This window comes from Epinephelus fuscoguttatus, linkage group LG3, assembly GCF_011397635.1.
Source record: "Epinephelus fuscoguttatus linkage group LG3, E.fuscoguttatus.final_Chr_v1".
NCBI lineage: Eukaryota > Metazoa > Chordata > Actinopteri > Perciformes > Serranidae > Epinephelus > Epinephelus fuscoguttatus.
In genome coordinates, this window is record NC_064754.1 from 15,285,057 (window position 1) to 15,302,435 (window position 17,379).

The 17,379-nt window shown below is 42.8% G+C and overlaps 1 protein-coding gene across 4 annotated transcripts in view; it reads left to right on the forward strand.

Moving 5' to 3' along the window:
* The window catches only part of sh3pxd2aa (SH3 and PX domains 2Aa), a 148,289-nt gene that overhangs the window by 82,424 nt on the left and 48,486 nt on the right, over positions 1 to 17,379 (forward strand). For 2 of the 4 annotated variants that reach the window (XM_049567372.1, XM_049567380.1), the window contains exons 7-8: positions 7,517 to 7,561; positions 13,923 to 14,051. In XM_049567372.1, coding sequence (XP_049423329.1) covers positions 7,517 to 7,561; positions 13,923 to 14,051 — 174 coding nt within the window. The remainder of the gene's footprint in view (positions 1 to 7,516; positions 7,562 to 13,922; positions 14,052 to 17,379) is intronic. The other 2 variants (XM_049567389.1, XM_049567396.1) reach the window with 1 other exon arrangement.

The window sequence follows — 17,379 nt, forward strand, 5'->3', positions numbered from 1 at the left end:
AAGCTCCTCTGTCAATAGACATATTTATATGACACTTAAACCCTCCATTACCTGCCTCTGTAAAACCAATGAGACTAAAACCGCTCTCTGTGTTGACTTTAACACATTTAGCATCACACTGAGCTCTTAATTGCGGCGGTAATAACGCCGGCACACTCATATCACATCAGTGTTAAAGATACAGTAAAGTGAGTATTGATTTAGGCAGAAAAATGATAATTGTCTTTTCCGGCTTTATAGCCACGAGTCGTAGATATCTCAATATGTCGGAGCAGTTAGAGTTCTTCCCCCGGGAGTGACCGTGTTGTATCTCTGTGGCTGGTCTCCATTAAATCTGAAGGAGGTGATGTTTAAAGCCAAAATAAGTGAGAGAGGCTCGGAGCGAGAGAACAGGAAGAACAGAGAGTTTGGACAGACGTGACAGTGCTCACTGCGGAACAGATGTGGCCTGTGATGTGATTTGACCTCACCCACACCTTGTCACTCTCCCAGCCTGGTTTGGGCGCTGTTTGTCATTGCTAACGGCTGTATTTTGCTAGCGTTGTGTCAAGGCTAGGGCCCGTCAGCGGATTGTTACTTCCCCCCAACTGCTCTGTCTGCACACAAATGTCATTTATCACAGCAAACGTTTGTGTCACAGTCGGGGATGAATTGTCTCGTCTCTGTTGTTCTCCCCGCTCCTTGCTAAACACTGTATCAATACTAGTTAGCTTCTGCCTGTGGTTTGACATTGTTAGCGTGGGTGTCACTCTGGGCAGCCGTGCTTTTTCACAAGTGTCGAATCAATACTGGTTAGCTGTGATTTGTATTTGGTGGCCTTTGTCTTGGTGTCAGGTGACAAGGGTTTATCATTTAAGCTCCTGACTGTGTGCTGGCTGCAGCTACAGCTAGCTGCGTGGAGGATATGCAGGGAGTGCCATCGTGAGGTATGAGGTTCAGTCCGGCTGTTTTATAATAAATGACTTTGTTTATCTATTCAGAAAGTTCAGATTTTACTTTCTCCCTGTTTTTCTCTGTTATTTTTTTGTGAGGAAACTCAGGGGAACACAGTTAGTACATTATGTTGATGCTTACAATCTCATGTGTATACTCCACCCACATGAAACATTGTAGTTTGAAGCTTGCACATGGGCAGATTATGAGACAATGGTTCCTATGAGCCACAGATACGTGAAAGGCACTATCACCTCTCCTGCAGAGGAGTAAGACTCACGGACTTGTGGTGATTTTGCCTCTTTTTCTGTTGTTGCTGTTATTTTTGTTGTTGTGTTGCAGTTGTTATGCATGGTTTTGTCATTTTGTTTCCCTTTGTGGTCATTTTGTATCTCTTTGCAGTCTTCTTGTGTCTCTTTGAGTTCATTATGTGTCTCTCTGAGTTCATTATGTGTCTCTGCAGTTATTTTGTGTCTCTATGAGTTCATTATGTGTCTCTCTGAGTTCATTATGTGTCTCTTTGAGTTCATTATGTATCTCTTTGCAGTTATTTTGTGTCTCTATGAGTTCATTATGTGTCTCTCTGAGTTCATTATGTGTCTCTTTGCAGTCATTTTGTGTCTCTCTGAGTTTATTTAGTGTCTCTTTGTAGTCATTTTTGTCTCTGAGTTTATGCAGTGTCTTTTTGTAGTCATTTGGTGTCTCTTTGCGGTCATTTTTTGTCTCTTTGTAGTCATTTTGTGTCTCTCTGAGTTTATTTAGTGTCTCTTTGTAGTCATTTTTGTCTCTGAGTTTATGCGGTGTCTTTTTGTAGTCATTTGGTGTCTCTTTGCGGTCATTTTTTGTCTCTTCGTAGTCATTTTGTGTCTCTCTGAGTTTATTTGGTGTCTCTTTGTCATCATTGTGTGTCTCAGGGTTTATTTTGTGTCTCTGTAGTCATTTTGTGTCTCTCTGAGTTTATTTAGTGTCTCTTTGTAGTCATTTTTGTCTCTGAGTTTATGCGGTGTCTTTTTGTAGTCATTTGGTGTCTCTTTGCAGTCATTTTTTGTCTCTTTGTAGTTATTTTGTGTCTCTCTGAGTTTATTTGGTGTCTCTTTGTCATCATTGTGTGTCTCAGGGTTTATTTTGTGTCTCTGTAGTCATTTTGCGTCTCTCTGAGTTTATTTGGTGTCTCTTTGTAGTCATTATGTGTCTCTTTGAGTTCGTGTTGTCTCTTTGTAGCCATTTTGTGTCTCTGAGTTTATTTGGTGTCTCTGTAGTCATTGTTTGTCTCTTTGAGTTCATTATGTGTCTCTTTGTAGTCTTTTTCTGTCTTCAAGTTCATTTTGTGTGTGTTATTTTGTGTCTCTTAGAGATCATTTTGGGTCTTTAATGGTAGTTTTTGTCTCTTTGTGGTTATTTTGTGTCTTGTTGAACTTATTTTTGGGGGGGTTGGTCACTTTTGTGTCTCTTTGTAGTTATTTTGTGTCTGAGTTTATTATGTGTGTGTTTATAGTTATTTTGTGTCTCTTAGACATCATTTTGTGTCTTTTTGGTCTTTGTTTTGACACTTTTTAGTTAATGTGTGTCTCTTTTGTGTCTTGTTGAGCTTATTTTTGTTTTTTTGGTCACTTTTGTGTCTCTTTGTAGTTATTTTGTGTCTCACTCTCTTTGTGGTTGTTTTGCCCCTTTTGCAGTTATTATGTGTCTCTTTGGGATACTTTTTAGTCTCTTCTTGGTCAATACCTGTACTTTGAGTGACATTTTGTAGATGAAGGCTTGGGGGGGCCCTGACACTTTGGACCCCTGTGCTTTGGCCCTGTAGGCCTGTTCAGTAATCAATCCATGAGCTTGCAGTGAAAGATGTCTCTGCTTCTCTATCTTCACCTATGCCCACTCTCTCAGCCTTGCTTTTTATTCTCTTTTCTCTCATATTCTTTAAAGACACACCCCCTGATGTTTTAACAGTGTCCCTCAGCACCACAGAGCCACAGGCTGTCTCCCTTCCTACGACTGATGTTTTCAGATTTTTTAAATCTTAAAAGCTAAAAACCCTTAAAAAAAGACATGCACATCCCAGTGTCCAATGGATTGGTCTGGATGCTAGAAATATGTGGCGGAGTAGAAACAGCTAGATCTGCACCAAGTAGCTCCTTTTAGAGGATTTTAATGCTCAGAAGTGAAGAAAGAGCCACTGGTTCAAGACGTTTGCAGCATTTTCATTAGTGTATCATCATCTCAAACTAAGAACCATTGTGTTTTTGTTATTTTAGATTGAGCCGTTTATATCGATTGGGTCCTCTTCAACATAGTCCGCTATGTTGTTCTACAGTAGCCCAAAACAGACAAGCCAAACACTGGCTCAAGACAGGGCCATTCACATTTTTTGTTTTCTTGTCAGCCACTGTAGTTCTCCTACACACTTGGCACACAGGAGAAGATTCAGTTGGTTCCAAACTGCAACCTCACCGCTGGATGCCACTAAATCTGAGTGAGTGATTTAGTAATTGTAGGGGTTGAAATACCAAGCAAACCAGGCCGCATGGAGACTCAACACTGCTGACAGTCCGTCAACAGTGAGCTTGAAGGGAATTGGGGGCACTATATCAAAAACAGGGAGTGCATCTTTAAAGTTTCAGCATCAGCTAGTTTGTGTAAGCTCCAAAGCAGCAGAAAGATCTATTATGTGAGGACGTTTCAGCAGACACTTCACTATTTCACTCCTTACAGTCTTCAGGTCGCTGGTCTTAGCCTGTTGATTGACTGTGGTTTTTAGGGGGGGATGTGCGGTGACGTCCGCAACAGGAACTTTCCTTTGAAAACACAATCTACTAAGTCCACAGAAAAACAAGATAGATGGCTAATAAGCCCCTCCAATCCAAACCTAGCAAGACAGACATCAGAGATGCCATTTTTCACCGTCCCTGGGCCCTCAATTGCGGAGTAATGGAGACGTTTGGGGTCAGAATTCTAGGAAAATTACCCACAGCAGCAAAGGGACAGAGAAAACACTGCTGGTTCGGCTGGTTTGTGGCGTCATCACCCAAACCTGAAAGGAATTAAGCATCTGTATGTGTGTGTGTGTGTGTTTGTACGGAGGGGGAGTGGGTTAGCATGGAGGGCCAAGAGTGGAGTTAATATCAATCAGATGTTGAGCGCTACATTGAGAGCAGCCGGGTGGGTAATAATCACGGTAGGGCGTTAGTGAGCGGGGTTTGACCCTGGCTGACCTGGGACCAGCCCGTATCCCTCCCTCTGGGGCCAACATCAATCCAGCAAAGCTCCCGAGGCTCTGGTGGATAGCGAGAGGGGATTTGGCTTTTATTATCTCACGTGAGTCAACGGAGAGGAGCTGTCGGCTTCACAACAGGAGCAGCGCTCGCCAGGATCATGAAGTATACAAATTTGGTCTCTTCAAAAGACGAGTTGATTGTTTAGGAAACCGCCCTATGTTCAGATTGTTAAATTTTGGACTTTTTCCATGGGTTTTGGATGTTTTTATAGATCCTAGAGGGATGAAACGAGATGCACTTGTTAGAGGCCATAAACCCTCAATTTGAGGGAAAACTAAACTTGAGGTTAGAAAGTTTTTTTTCAGAAACATTATCCATTTACCTTAACTCTGTTTGACTACATTTATACTTTATTCACACATTACTATACAATTTATAGTGCATACATAAAATATTTGATGTAGCGACAATGTTGAGTTCTGCAAAGCTGTCACAGCGGTACAGTGAGATGGGCTGTAGTTGAAGAAAGGTAATGAGTTAAAGAGAAATATGAAGATATTTTTTAAGGTGGGATAAATGGTCTTTTAACTACCAGCAAGTTCGTCTGCTTCTAGACCTCTGGACCTCTATCTGATAAAAGAACATGTACACAAGCCTTAGAGTATCTAACCAAGCGTCAATGCCAACTTAAAATACTTTCAATACTGTTGTTTGGAATTGTATTATTCCTCGACCACAGAGATTGGAAATGAAATGAAATGAAATGAAATTTTCTAACTAAGTTCGGGAGCAAAGACCACGTCTCAATCTCATGCACTTCTGCACTAAAAATATTTAAGCAAACCTTATCGGTTTCCCTCCACTTTGACTCCGTTCTCGCTTCCCTGGTTCCATTGCCCCCTCCTCACTTCAGCCGACACCGGACCGCCAGCAGATCCCCCCCCACCTTCTTTCCTTCCCTGTCCCTACATCCCCTCATCCCTCCATCCCATGACCCTCATCCCTCAACCCTCATCCCCATCATCCGTTATATGTAATAAACTAATTGCAATCTGTAGCTCTATTGACATGGTCTTTGTTTGTGAATAATACATTAATCACTGAAGCTCTAGGTGTAAATGTGCGCATTACTATGCAGTGTGTCTGGGATTGACAGTGAGATGAAGGCTTGTATGGGATGGAGAGTGGTGGGACAGGCTGGGAGTGAGTGATGTAACAAAACAAAGAAAATAAAGAGCAGATCAACCCACATTTGTGGAGTTTTATGAGGCGTTTTTTGGACCACAGTTTTGGGGACTCCCTGAGAGGAACTGCCAGCTGGGGAGCTTTCCTGAAAGCTACATACCGCCAAGAGCTTTTTCTGTGTGCAATCACACTGCAAACAGGAACGCTGAAGTGACGTAAGCCAACCTTGGCATATTTCGCTTTGATGAGTAAAAATCACGTTGTATATCCTCTGTCACATATATGCATAGTAAAGCCTGTTGACCCATTTGTCCATGTTCTCTTTCTTTTTTTGTTACGAGCTGCTGCTTGTGTTTTGTGTCTGTTGTTCGCAAGGCTAAAAGAATTTTAGAGAGGGCAGTCATATATATACTTATTTGACTTAACGTTTCTCTTGTGCTGAGAGGGTATTGAAGTAGGAGCTGAAATGTCCTTCAAAATGGCATAAGAACTACAATAGTCCCTAGTTCTTGCAGAGGGGACACATCAAAAGAGGTGTTCATAGAACTATGAATAAGTACCTCCAATCCGTAAATGCCTGTTGCCTTGAAGTTGACCCCTTTTTTTGACTAAAGGTTAATGCTACTTGCTGCAGCTTTAATAGGCGCCTAAAATCTACATTTTCACAAATAGAGAATCGTGAGATGATTTAGTTATGGTGTGTTTAACCTGCCTGCCCCTGTGGCAACTGGCTTGAACTTTGTTAAAAAAACAACCTCCCTTTTTGCTTGTTCATACAGCAAAAGTCCATATACATCTGCAGACATTTAACGGAGCTGAGATTCAGAGCATATCTATAATTGAGAGTCTGGGGCAGGATAGTCTCAACATAGAGGTAGCTAAACCGGCAGCTAGCAACTAACAGTGCTAACTCAATAAACAGTGCTTACAGTGGCAACAGTGACAACATTGTTACCATGGGGGAAGCGACGGATGGACGACAAGCCATCTAGATACACATTAACTGTTGTATTAGAGCAGTGCAAAGCAATGGGAATAAGCTAGCTAGTGGGATACACTCAAAGGGACTCACATGCACTAACGTCAATACGCAGCCAAACCAGCTACCAAAACAATTACAGAGAAGCTTGGATTACACACACAGAGGTAGTGTGACTTCTCTGCTCAGGATGCCATTACTCCCCTATATCTTTACATAGCAAATAGATGTTTGCTGCTGTATTAATGTTCTGAATGTTGCATACAGCTCCTTTAAGGGTATTCACCTACTTCTCTCATCTTGAAATGCCTGTAGGTTGAAAAGTTTTCCCTAATGTCCACAGATAACACAATGCTGGTGCAAAAATGTTCATTATGTATGCCAAAGCTCAGCAAAACTTTTAAACAAAATATAATAAAGTAAATAAATGATTATGGCCATTTCTTGTAGTCTTGAAAGAGACATTCCTTCTTGCGTTCAGTAGCCTGCCCTGCCCTGCTCCTGTTCCAGTTCCTTAATATCATTATGGCCTGTTTCTGGCTGTGTGCTGCAGTGCTGCAGCCCTAATGTAGCTCACTTCCAGGACAAGATGACAGCCAGACAATAAAATATTATCTTGGTCTCAAATCAAGCGTCATATATACCGAGGTAGCTTAATCTGCTGCTCCCCAGATCTCGGTCACCACCTCTTCTGTCCCTGTCTTTTCTGATGCATGGCGTTTAATTTCCTGGTTGGGGGCTGAGATGTTTTTTGAAGAAGGGGGGGTTGGGGAGTCAGGAATGACTTTAGAAGTGGCTGACGCCCATTTCAGACATTCCACGAGGTGCAGATAGAGGGATGGAAGAAATGGAGAATGATATGAAGAGATGGAGGAAAGGGGATCATAGGAAGGGTGGAGTGAGCATCTTGCAGTCAAAAGGAGGGAGGGTTTGGGTTGAGGCTGGTTGTAATATAACAGTTGCTTGCCCTCAGATACACTTCATACTCCTCAGCATGATGAAAACACTGAGCTCAATAACACAGGCCACGACATATCGTCCCCAGATCAGTCGGCCCGGACTTTGGATCCAGTTTATCTCTGCTGCTTCTTATTTTGTGTTCAGTAGATGTGAAAAAGGTGTGCTTTACCATACTGTTGCTTCTGCATGCTGTCAACTGAATAATCTCTCTTTCCTTCTCTCCTTCCTTCCTTCTCTTTGTCTCCAGTATGGATGTACGGCTTTACAGACAGCCCGAGGAAAGAGGCCTCAGGTAGACTTGTGTGTCTATGTCAACATGTTGAATATGCATGCTCTACTGTCACAGCGACACCCCAGCCGCATCCGCCTTTTGGTTTTCCCAGTTTATTTCTTTTCACACTTCAGCTTTCTCTCGACATCTGCTTTGCATGCGCTGTCATCAGCCTCTCCTCTCACCCATCTGCTCAAAGTCAGCCTCTCTCCTCTCTGCAGTCTATCCATCCATCTCCGCAGTTGGCCATCAGCAGCTGGGCACGTTGCCAGAGGGCCAGAGCGTGCACCTTGGGTCTGCATGTGGCAAAGCGCCTTAGCCTGAAATGAGGTGTCAAGTCTGGTTCTTTGCATTTGTCTGCGACATGGCTGTAGATCACTGCGTGTGACCTCATTCAGCTTTAGGTGTAAAGGAATGATGAGTTGAGGGGGACAAGATGAACCCTATTTGTCGCTATTGCAAATAAACATCCCGGGAAAGAACATGGTTTTCGTGCAGATATAAACACATTTTGACGCAAATACAATGACAGATTTCCCCATCTGGTGACCATTCAACCATCATTGTTTGAGACGTTTAACTGCAATTGAGGCATTGATGGAGAAAGACGCAGATATGTTGTTTCCCTCAATTAAAGCTATCAGTGTGTCAGTACGAGTTAGGATCAACAAAGACGAATCCCCTTTGAACTGACTTAGCGAAACTAAAACAATTACCATCCTTCAAGTGTATAGAACATGAAGAAAACCGCTCCCCTAATTTCAACAACAAATCTTGTGCAATAAAAGTTTTTGGAATATTGAAGCCATAATGTAACAGGTCTTCAGGAGTCATTTCTCAACAAGGCGTGGTTGCCATTACAACAGTATAAAGCATTTAAATAGCTGGATCTGTGCTGCTTTATTACCTCAGGCTGACTTTGATTGCTCCCTCCACATAGGCTCCTTGCGTTCTCCGCAGTATGTTCCTTTTCTTTATTTCTCCTCGCGGGAGAATGCTGAAGAAAGACAGGGATGAATGCCCAGCCTCACCCAGTGGGGAGGTGAGGTTATGAGCGTTCCCTGGTGTTCCCTGCCTGTTTATTTGAGTAACAACATGTAGAGATGCTTAATTGTGTTTTAAGCACTGCGCAAAAGCTTAGGCATACTTTTTAATTCTTCCAGGCTGCTTAAATACATGAGCGCACTGTAACCTGTTTCATTGTCATAAATATATTACAAGGACACTGTGAAGATACATGGATGCGCTCGTTCTTGTGAGCTGCACAGGACATGCAAGACTTCATCTAAGGGTTGATTGGGTCTTAGAAAGGAAGATCTTCTCTTAGATCTTAAAGGACAGTGGCATTGGATGTGCAGGATTTGCACATCTTAACTCTAACAATGCAATCCATGTTCAAGGTCCAATCCCATTTACAAAAGGACAAAGAGGCTGACGGTAGAGAATTCACCGTCTTAGATGCAGTCGTAAATGGGGAGATGGAGAGATTTGCTGACAAAGTATGCGACTTACTTTTCCTCTGAGCCAAAGTAATTATCTAGCATTCATGTTTTTGTTCATCAGAGGCTCCATGTGATTTCTGTTTTGTGTCACTGCTTGTGCTGACATGCCTTTTCCCTTCGTGTATGATGTATGCACTGATGCAGTCAGAGTCAAAGTTGGTCGATAGGTGTGTTAGCACATTCTTGTTTGACACTTAAGACCTGGGTTCACATCCAGACTCAGACCAACAATTAATGCCAGTTTTGTAGTTCGACATTATTTGCTTTCCTTCTGCAAACCACTGATATGTTACATGTACGTTAGTATGGAGCAGCTATATTGAAACTTGTTAGGTTATGGCACAAAAACTACTTGGTTGTGGGTAAAGCAGCAATATCTTGTTAAAAAACAACCGGTTTTTGTGCCACCATTGATGCTGGAAGAGCAGCAACACTGTCATGCTGTCAACAAATTGTAAATTATTCAATGTATTTTATTTTAACCCGGAGGTGCAGGAAGGGCTGGTCCTGTGGCTGCACCCGGGCCGTCTGGTCTGGCTGCGTGCTGGCTGCGGAGCTGGGGTCATCCTCCTCCTCTTCCTCCTGACAAGATGATCTTCAGTTTTACATTCTAAAAGCTTTTTTTTTTTACATATACATTTGTAGCCTACTTGTAGGGCTATAAGTTTACCTTTTCAGTTCACAGAAGCTGGTTATTGTTGTGTTTATGTCAAAATAAAGTTTATCAAACGTTTCCACATCTTTGATTTTGTGATTTACATGCCAAAATGATCACAATTCATTTGGGAAAGACAAGTTCATTTTACAGGCTATGCATCATCAGCCCGTGGAGGTCTGCTCGCAGTTCTGTATATTCGGACGCTGCAGCTTGGACCTCCCGGATTATGATGATCATTATTACTGCGATTAGATCATTCTGATTATTGACTGACCATTAAGACGTGTTTCTGATAAATACTGTAATGTGCACAATAATAACCTTTCACACTGTAAACATATTTTTATTTGTTATCTTTTGCATATGCGTGGCTGCTCTGTGTGTGTCTGAGCAGAGTGCACGCGTGTTGTGCACCCGCCTAGAGACGCATATTACTAACTTGTTTAACAGCGAAATACTGCACCGTTGACTTTAGACCAGGTTTTTGTTGGTCACTGGCGCATTTGCTTTTTACGTCATCTAATTAGCAACACGCCATGACTGCGCCTGATCACTCCTCATTTTTAGACGAACACGCCCAGAGAAGCGAAAGTTCATTTGCTAGTTAGACGACGAGGGCGCAGGGTGTGAAAATGACAACTGTGCCGGCATCTAAATAGCAATGACACTTGCAACATGGATTATGCGCCCTCTGCTGTCCACTTTAGACCATCTAAATAGGGCCCATAGTGTTTGATGGTCTCAAACAGTGGTCTGCAACTTGGCAAGTGTCTCGCTTAGGTGATTAATCCACCATCACCTCCACCTTAAGAGGACAAAGTTAGCTCATACACTGTGTTACCTTAGAAATGTAGATATGATACCGTGAAACTTGCAAATGTAACATATTTGTGGTTTGCAGAAATGCCATACAATGCCAACATTTCCTTCTGGCGATAGGGCTGCTTTAGGGGCCGTGCGTCTCTAACAGCCTGGAAAACGCAAGGTCAGGCTCTGGGTGCTACTCTTGTCTTGTGTCTTGTGCCAGCTTTCAAGAGTGCGGCAGCAGCCTATTGTCTGTGGGACAGATGTAAAGCTCTGAGTAGCTCTGCGCTAAAATGATTAACTTCTCCATATTTTTTAAAGGTTGTTTTTTCGGGCTTTTGCCTTTAATGTACAGGACAGAGTGAAACGGGGTGAGAGAGAGAGCAGGGGTGACATGCAGCAAATGGTTGCAAGCCGGACTCGACCCTGCAACCGCTGCAACGAGGCATCACCTCTGTACATGGGGCGCCGGCACTATCCACTACGCTACTGATGCCCCAACTTCGCCTCCATATTTATCACACACTGATATTTATGGAGGAAGGAAAAGATATCTGTTGGCTGTGATTGGTTGGTCCTTGTCACATGAGATACGGTGCGTGCTCCAAAAGTTGAACTCTGATAATCTCGTCGCGCTGTGAAAAAAAGGCGCTCTGGAATGCATGCGCACCACAATGGCGTCGCTCTTGTGTTTGAGCATGCCTGCCGCACATTTACATTAAAAACAATGAATCGTACACATGCCAAAAAAACGCGGCATGTGAGCAGTTATGGCCCCTTATAAGTTAGAGTGATTAAAAAGTTTGTGATTAAAAAATAAGATTCAACATATTTGTCTCACAAAATATTGAACTATTGCTTTAAGAGGTAACTACACTCCAAACTCCACTTTTTGAGTTAATAACTTATATTTGGTCACTTTCTGACTTGGCCCATTGGGTTTTGACCTGCCAAGGGAACACAGATGCTAATTAGCTTTAAGCCACAGTCTGGTACGGTGCAACAAATGGTGACATCTAGCCTGTGTTTAAAACTCCAAATGTTCCCTTTTAAATAAATAAATAAATAAACAGTCTGTCGTCTACCACCCCCCATCTAGCTTATGTTATTGCTTTGAGTCGTACAAGTAAAACAGTATGTGTTACTGGCTGATGTAGACATTAAAACTGTTGAATGTTAATGTTACATTTATGCATTAAAAATGCTGAGAAGTTTTGCATTTTTCAAGAGGCTGTGTTGAAGCTACAGTAAAAGGGAGGTGTGAAGTTGCTTGTTAACATCGATGATGTTGTCTCTACCCTTAACCATTCCATAACTGTACTGCAGCTGTAATGTGCCAATGATGTAAAAATAATTTATTTCTAAAAATGGCAATGAAAGTTCATGATCGCCATCAGTGAATCATCAGAATACTGTGGTTTGAATCCTCTGTTATTATTAAAGAAAAAAAAGAGGGAGTGATTCAGTGGGTCAAGAAACGGCGTTAGTGATGCTGATGTAAAAACTGTGGTACTCTTCAATGATAGGGCAAGTAGTCAAATATTAATAACAATGAAAACAATGACTGTACAGCCTACTCGTAATTTAAGGGCAATGGTGTAGGCTGGCAGTCTGAAAAGTAGTCGAGGCAACAATCCTTAATTAGTTCATGGATTACAAGTGTGTTTGACAAAAGGAAAATTTTGGTTTATTTCAACCCGTCTCCTATCGTCCTAAATTTGTTTCAAGTGACTAGTGACATAAAAACTACAGTTAGCATGTTAGCCGTTAGCCTAGATACAGCCGGGACGCATAGTAGCGTCAGACCTGTTAAAACGTAAGTGAACGGGCATACTTTAAGTGCAAAGTTAGGCCACTAAACAAGCTTTTTTTACATGTCGTTTTCAAAAAAAGAAGACACAATGATTAAAAAACAAATTTTGATAAAGAGTATGCTAAGCTAAAAAAGGTACATTTTAAAGTTGCTTTTGAAGGTATTTTCTTCTGGCAGACTAGTACCATAAACACCAAATGCCGCCTTCCTGTAGTACTTTGTCTTCACCAGGGAACAACTAACTAACTAAAGGCCACTGTCAGAGGACATGAGTGATCTCAAGGGAGTGTATACACTGAGAGCATGTCTGACAAGTTTTCAGGAGCTAATTCAGTGAGTGATTTGAACACCAACAACAGGGTCTTAAAATTTATTCTAGAATTAATAGGCAGCCAATGAAGGGACTTTAGGATTAGTGTGATGTGTGCTCTTCTTCTGGTCTTGGTCTTCATTATGTGTCTTTTGTTTTACATAAATAGATGTAATTCATCATCTATTTTTGGTCACGTAACTCCCAGATAGTTGTTCTTACTGTATAAGGGTTCTGTTCCTGATCATCAGGCCCACACACAATCCTCGCCCTCAGAATTCCAATGACACTTCAGCAGTTGTAAATGAACATTGTTTATCACATTACAAGCAAAAGGAACAACTTTGCATATTGTCAAAAAGAAAACTCCACAGATTCAGTTTGGGTCTGCTGATCACATCCCGAACAGACACACTGAGACGAAACAGGATGTGAAGTGTAATCTGTGTGGCTCATCTCTCTATGGCCAAACAAGTCACTGAGAGTGTTTGCAACTCAGGTTCAGATCCAACACGTGATCTCAGTAGATGAAACACTGAAACATTGAACACTGAAAAGGTTAAACATCACAGAGAAGGAGGGAGAGAGAAAACAGAGTGGCCTAACCCCAACTGAAATGCTTTCTTCTTTTGTTTCACATAAACATGGACCCAACCTCCTTCCCTGTTTCTCTCTCTCCGTCTCTCTAGTCCACTCATATGTTTCTATTTAAGGCCAGCAGTGCCGACTGCCATGATTGGTGTGTTCACCCCCCCTCCTGACTCGCCGTCCAACGGCTGGCTCCCAAAGGCAGTGGAGGGGAGGCCTTTCCTCTCAACCGCACTGTTGATTTTCCACAGGGAAACTTCACCATTCTTCCACTCATTCGCTCCCTAGTCTTCCCCTCCAAACATTAGAAGCTCCTCTATTTCTCCCTTTTTTTAAATTTACCTCTCTGTTTCTTTCTTTTTGGATCTTAAAGTTTGATTCAGGTCATGGATCCACTTTAGGCATGAGATGCAGCCCCTGCAAACATTTCCATCCTGTTCCCTCCTTTTGTTTTGAATCCTCTCGATGCTCCTCAGTCCTTTGCTGTGGGCCGGGGGTCGACTCAGCTATATGGCCAGACGTTTGGGACTATGCAGCCAAGTCGTGAGCTCGCGTTCTGATTGGTCAGGGAGGAACGGCGGCAGGGAGCGGGGGTTGGCCGATGGCGGCACACCGGGTGCACAGCGGCAGCAGTGTAGTTGGTTGCAGGGGGCGATCTCGGGGTGCCACGGCAGGCAGGTGGCTGACAGCCTGTTTCTTCCCCTCAGGGATTGACAGCTCGGAGCCCATGGTGCTGGAGCAGTACGTGGCCGTGGCCAACTACGAGAGGCAGGAGAACTCGGAGATCAACCTCAAGGCCGGCGAGACGGTGGACGTGATTGAGAAGAGTGAAAGTGGTGAGTGGACTCTTGTTTTTGTTTGTGTGCCAAGCATGTTTTTGTGGACCTGACAACCATCCACACACTGAGATCCATAACAGAACATTATTATTAACACATGTTGGGTGAAAAGCTGAAGAACTGCTGTTGTTAGAACTGCTTGACATTTGGTTTGTTTCTTCCTGTTTGTATCTCCGTCAGTCTGAGTACACATTAGTAGAATAAACATATTCAGAGAGGCATGCTCACTCAGCACCTCTCTGTCTCCCTCCTTTTCTAACCCCTTTGTCCGCAAGACTCCCCCACTCCAGCCTCCCTCCCACTCCTCTGTTTTCTCCCCTCTTCTCCCAATCTCCTGCTCTCCTAGCTGGGGCTTGGCACCACCTGGAGGTGCTGTTTGGCTGGCAGCAGTCAGTGTATGGAGAGAAGGCAGTGTTATGGCTGGAGGCCAGACTCTTGCTTTTCGCAACAGGAATGTCAAGTAAATTCAAAAGCCAGTCTTCAGCTCTCTAAAAATGAGAGTTGTGATGTTTGACTGGTTGAAGTGGGAGCAAAAGGTGTTGTGTTCACAAGCATGAACATCCAGCGCATTTACTGTGAACTACGGTGACGATATTTGGCTAACAATGCGGATCAAGAGAACACTGGTAGTATTTTCATCACCAAGAGATTCAGCACTTCACTTTTCACCTCGCCTCCCCCGATGGTGAAAACTCTGTTTAGCAATCCCAGAGCTGGATTTGATTTTTCCATGCAAGCAGTCACTGACAGCCAGCAGCTTGCACAACTCACGAGAACAAATACAGTGCATCCACTTCCTTTCTTTGCTCTTATCTATACACTTATTCCATGTTTGAATTAATTTTCTTCGAATTATCTTGGCCTCCACATCTTTGAGCGATCATGCGCCTTAATGAGTCAGTTTCGAACAGCTTGTCGTTTCGTCCTCTCCGTGCATGATTCACATAGCATTTGGTGCATTTCCAATTTGTCCTCTGTCAGCAGAAATGAGATAATTGTTAAATTAAGTTTTGACAGAGTAAAGAAGTTGCATGTGAAGTTCTGTCTTTTGTGATGTGGCTTTTGGTCACACGCAAAGAAGTCGATGTCTTCTCGAAATTGACTCCATGGATGAGGATGTCCTAATTTCCGGCCCTCCTCTTAGCTTTGTTTGTGAGGTTTTGAAATGTCAAGTTCCTGTTAACTCTTGACTTGAGAGGGGATTCATTTTCCCTCATGCAGCTTTGATCACCAGAAACTCTTGAGTGAGGTACATGCGTCATTGACTGTTTTGTTTAATGAATATTTATAATTGTGCCTAAGCCACACACTCATTTTCCCCTGTGATCCCATTTCTAAATATCTGGCCTGACAGCATCTGCTCACCAGACCCATCTGAGAGCTCCATTTTGAATGTTAATATTTAACATTAATCAATGCACTTACAGCAACATGAGCAACTCCTGAACTCAGAGGAACTTTTGCCCAAGAGGTGGATATGTGTGCTGTCGTCATTTACTGGGCCAAAGAAGTGGAGCAACAGCCATGATGATGATGATGATGACATCACTCGGAGGCTATGCCAAGACAAACACATCTGAGAGCTAGTATAATATCCCACAGCCCCCTTCCCGCTTCCAAGGCTTTACTGCAGCCTCCTGTTCTGCGCGTGCTTATTTTCTTTGACGTTTTCACTGTAGAGACACTGACAGTCCGGCTGTTAATTAGAGCTTATTTTCTTAAACGTCTCCGTCATCACTTGCCATCGTTGAACCGTGGTGTCTTTTAATCATCTCCAAGTAAGACTGAAATCCATATTTTTACCTCCTTTTCGCTTCAAATGCTGATTTGTTTCTTTCACACATTGTTCACAAATGCTATCATGCATTAAAATGCTGTTCCTCATCCCAGCACGGAATATTTTAACCAGTTTTTAGGTGTCTGCAGGCTTGACCTCATATATTTATGGGTTCAGCTCCAGAGTCAGACGTTGTTGTTTTGCCTCTGTGAGAATTCATTGACCTTGGAAGACTAGACCCGGCTGCTTCACTGTTCAGTGTCAAGAAGACCCATTGTCACAGTAAAAACTGATACAGTTATAAGCTGTGTGTAAGACTGAGGTTGGTGTGTGTGTATGGTTGACTTTCTGTGGGTGGTTATGCCCCTGCATGTTTGACTTCTGTGCCTTTGTATCCTAGCACAACTTACTAGCAATTTAGGAACTGCTATCTAGTAAAGTGAGATTTATGAAGCACCAAGTGGGTGGGGGTTGGACAGGCCGGAATCATCCCTGAAAGAGGAGTGGAGGCCTCGTCTGGGCCACTGTCCTGGTTTTCTCCCCCTGGTTCCTCCTTGGACATGGGAACTGTTGAGCATCTGTAGAGAGGAATGTCCCAGCTGGAGAAAATAAATCTGCATATGTGACCAGTTAAATGATATGTTGTGTTTGACTAACCTGTGTCAGATACACTTGATGAGAATTCTGAGAAGCCTCTTGGAAGGAGTAGTACTTAGAAATACTAGAAGGCTAAGATTCAGGTTTCTAAAAGCATGTTTATTTTTCTTCTCTGTGATTGATAATTTACCTGATGAAATCCAGATTGTTCTGTTTTGGTCAATCTTACGCATGACGCAGAGCAGGCAGATGAAAACAAGAGTCTACAGCCATGCTAACAACTCTGTGAGGATGTACTCAGGCACAGCATACTGACATTAGCTGATTGCTAACATCAGTTTACTAACATGCTCAGAAGAAATGCACATGTTGAATGTTTCTTTAAACCATGGATATGTTACATTTGTACAACAATTTGTCGCTGATACATTGAAATTCTGTGTTCTTGTGAGGTGTAGTTAGGTTTAGACACAGAAACCACTTGGTTTGGTTAGGAAGAGATTATGTTTTTGGCTTAAACGCCCACATTTGATTGCACAATAGCTCCTGGAAAGGCAGGGATGGGTTGTTGAAATACTTCAAGGTTTGGTGGCTCAAACGCTGCTGTGATGTGCAGCTGAAAAACACTCAGGGTGACGCCAAAAACACTGGTGAGAATGCCTTTAAGGGCTGACAAAAGACAACCGGTGTTGTTGTTTGTTGGTTTCAACAGTAGTTTTGAAGCTTTGTAGGTGTCTCGCCTATGTGACATGCCATTCAGCATCCCACTGTGTAAATGTAACATAGTTGTGGTTTGCAGAAATGTATAATGTGAACATTTTCGTCTGGCGACTGGGCTGTGCTCACAATGACGATGCTAAGATGCTAGTGCGAAGCAGGTTTAAAGATCACCCGGCTCACCAGCTTGGTGTAGCGTGTTAGAATGCTAACACATGCTAATGACACTTCACA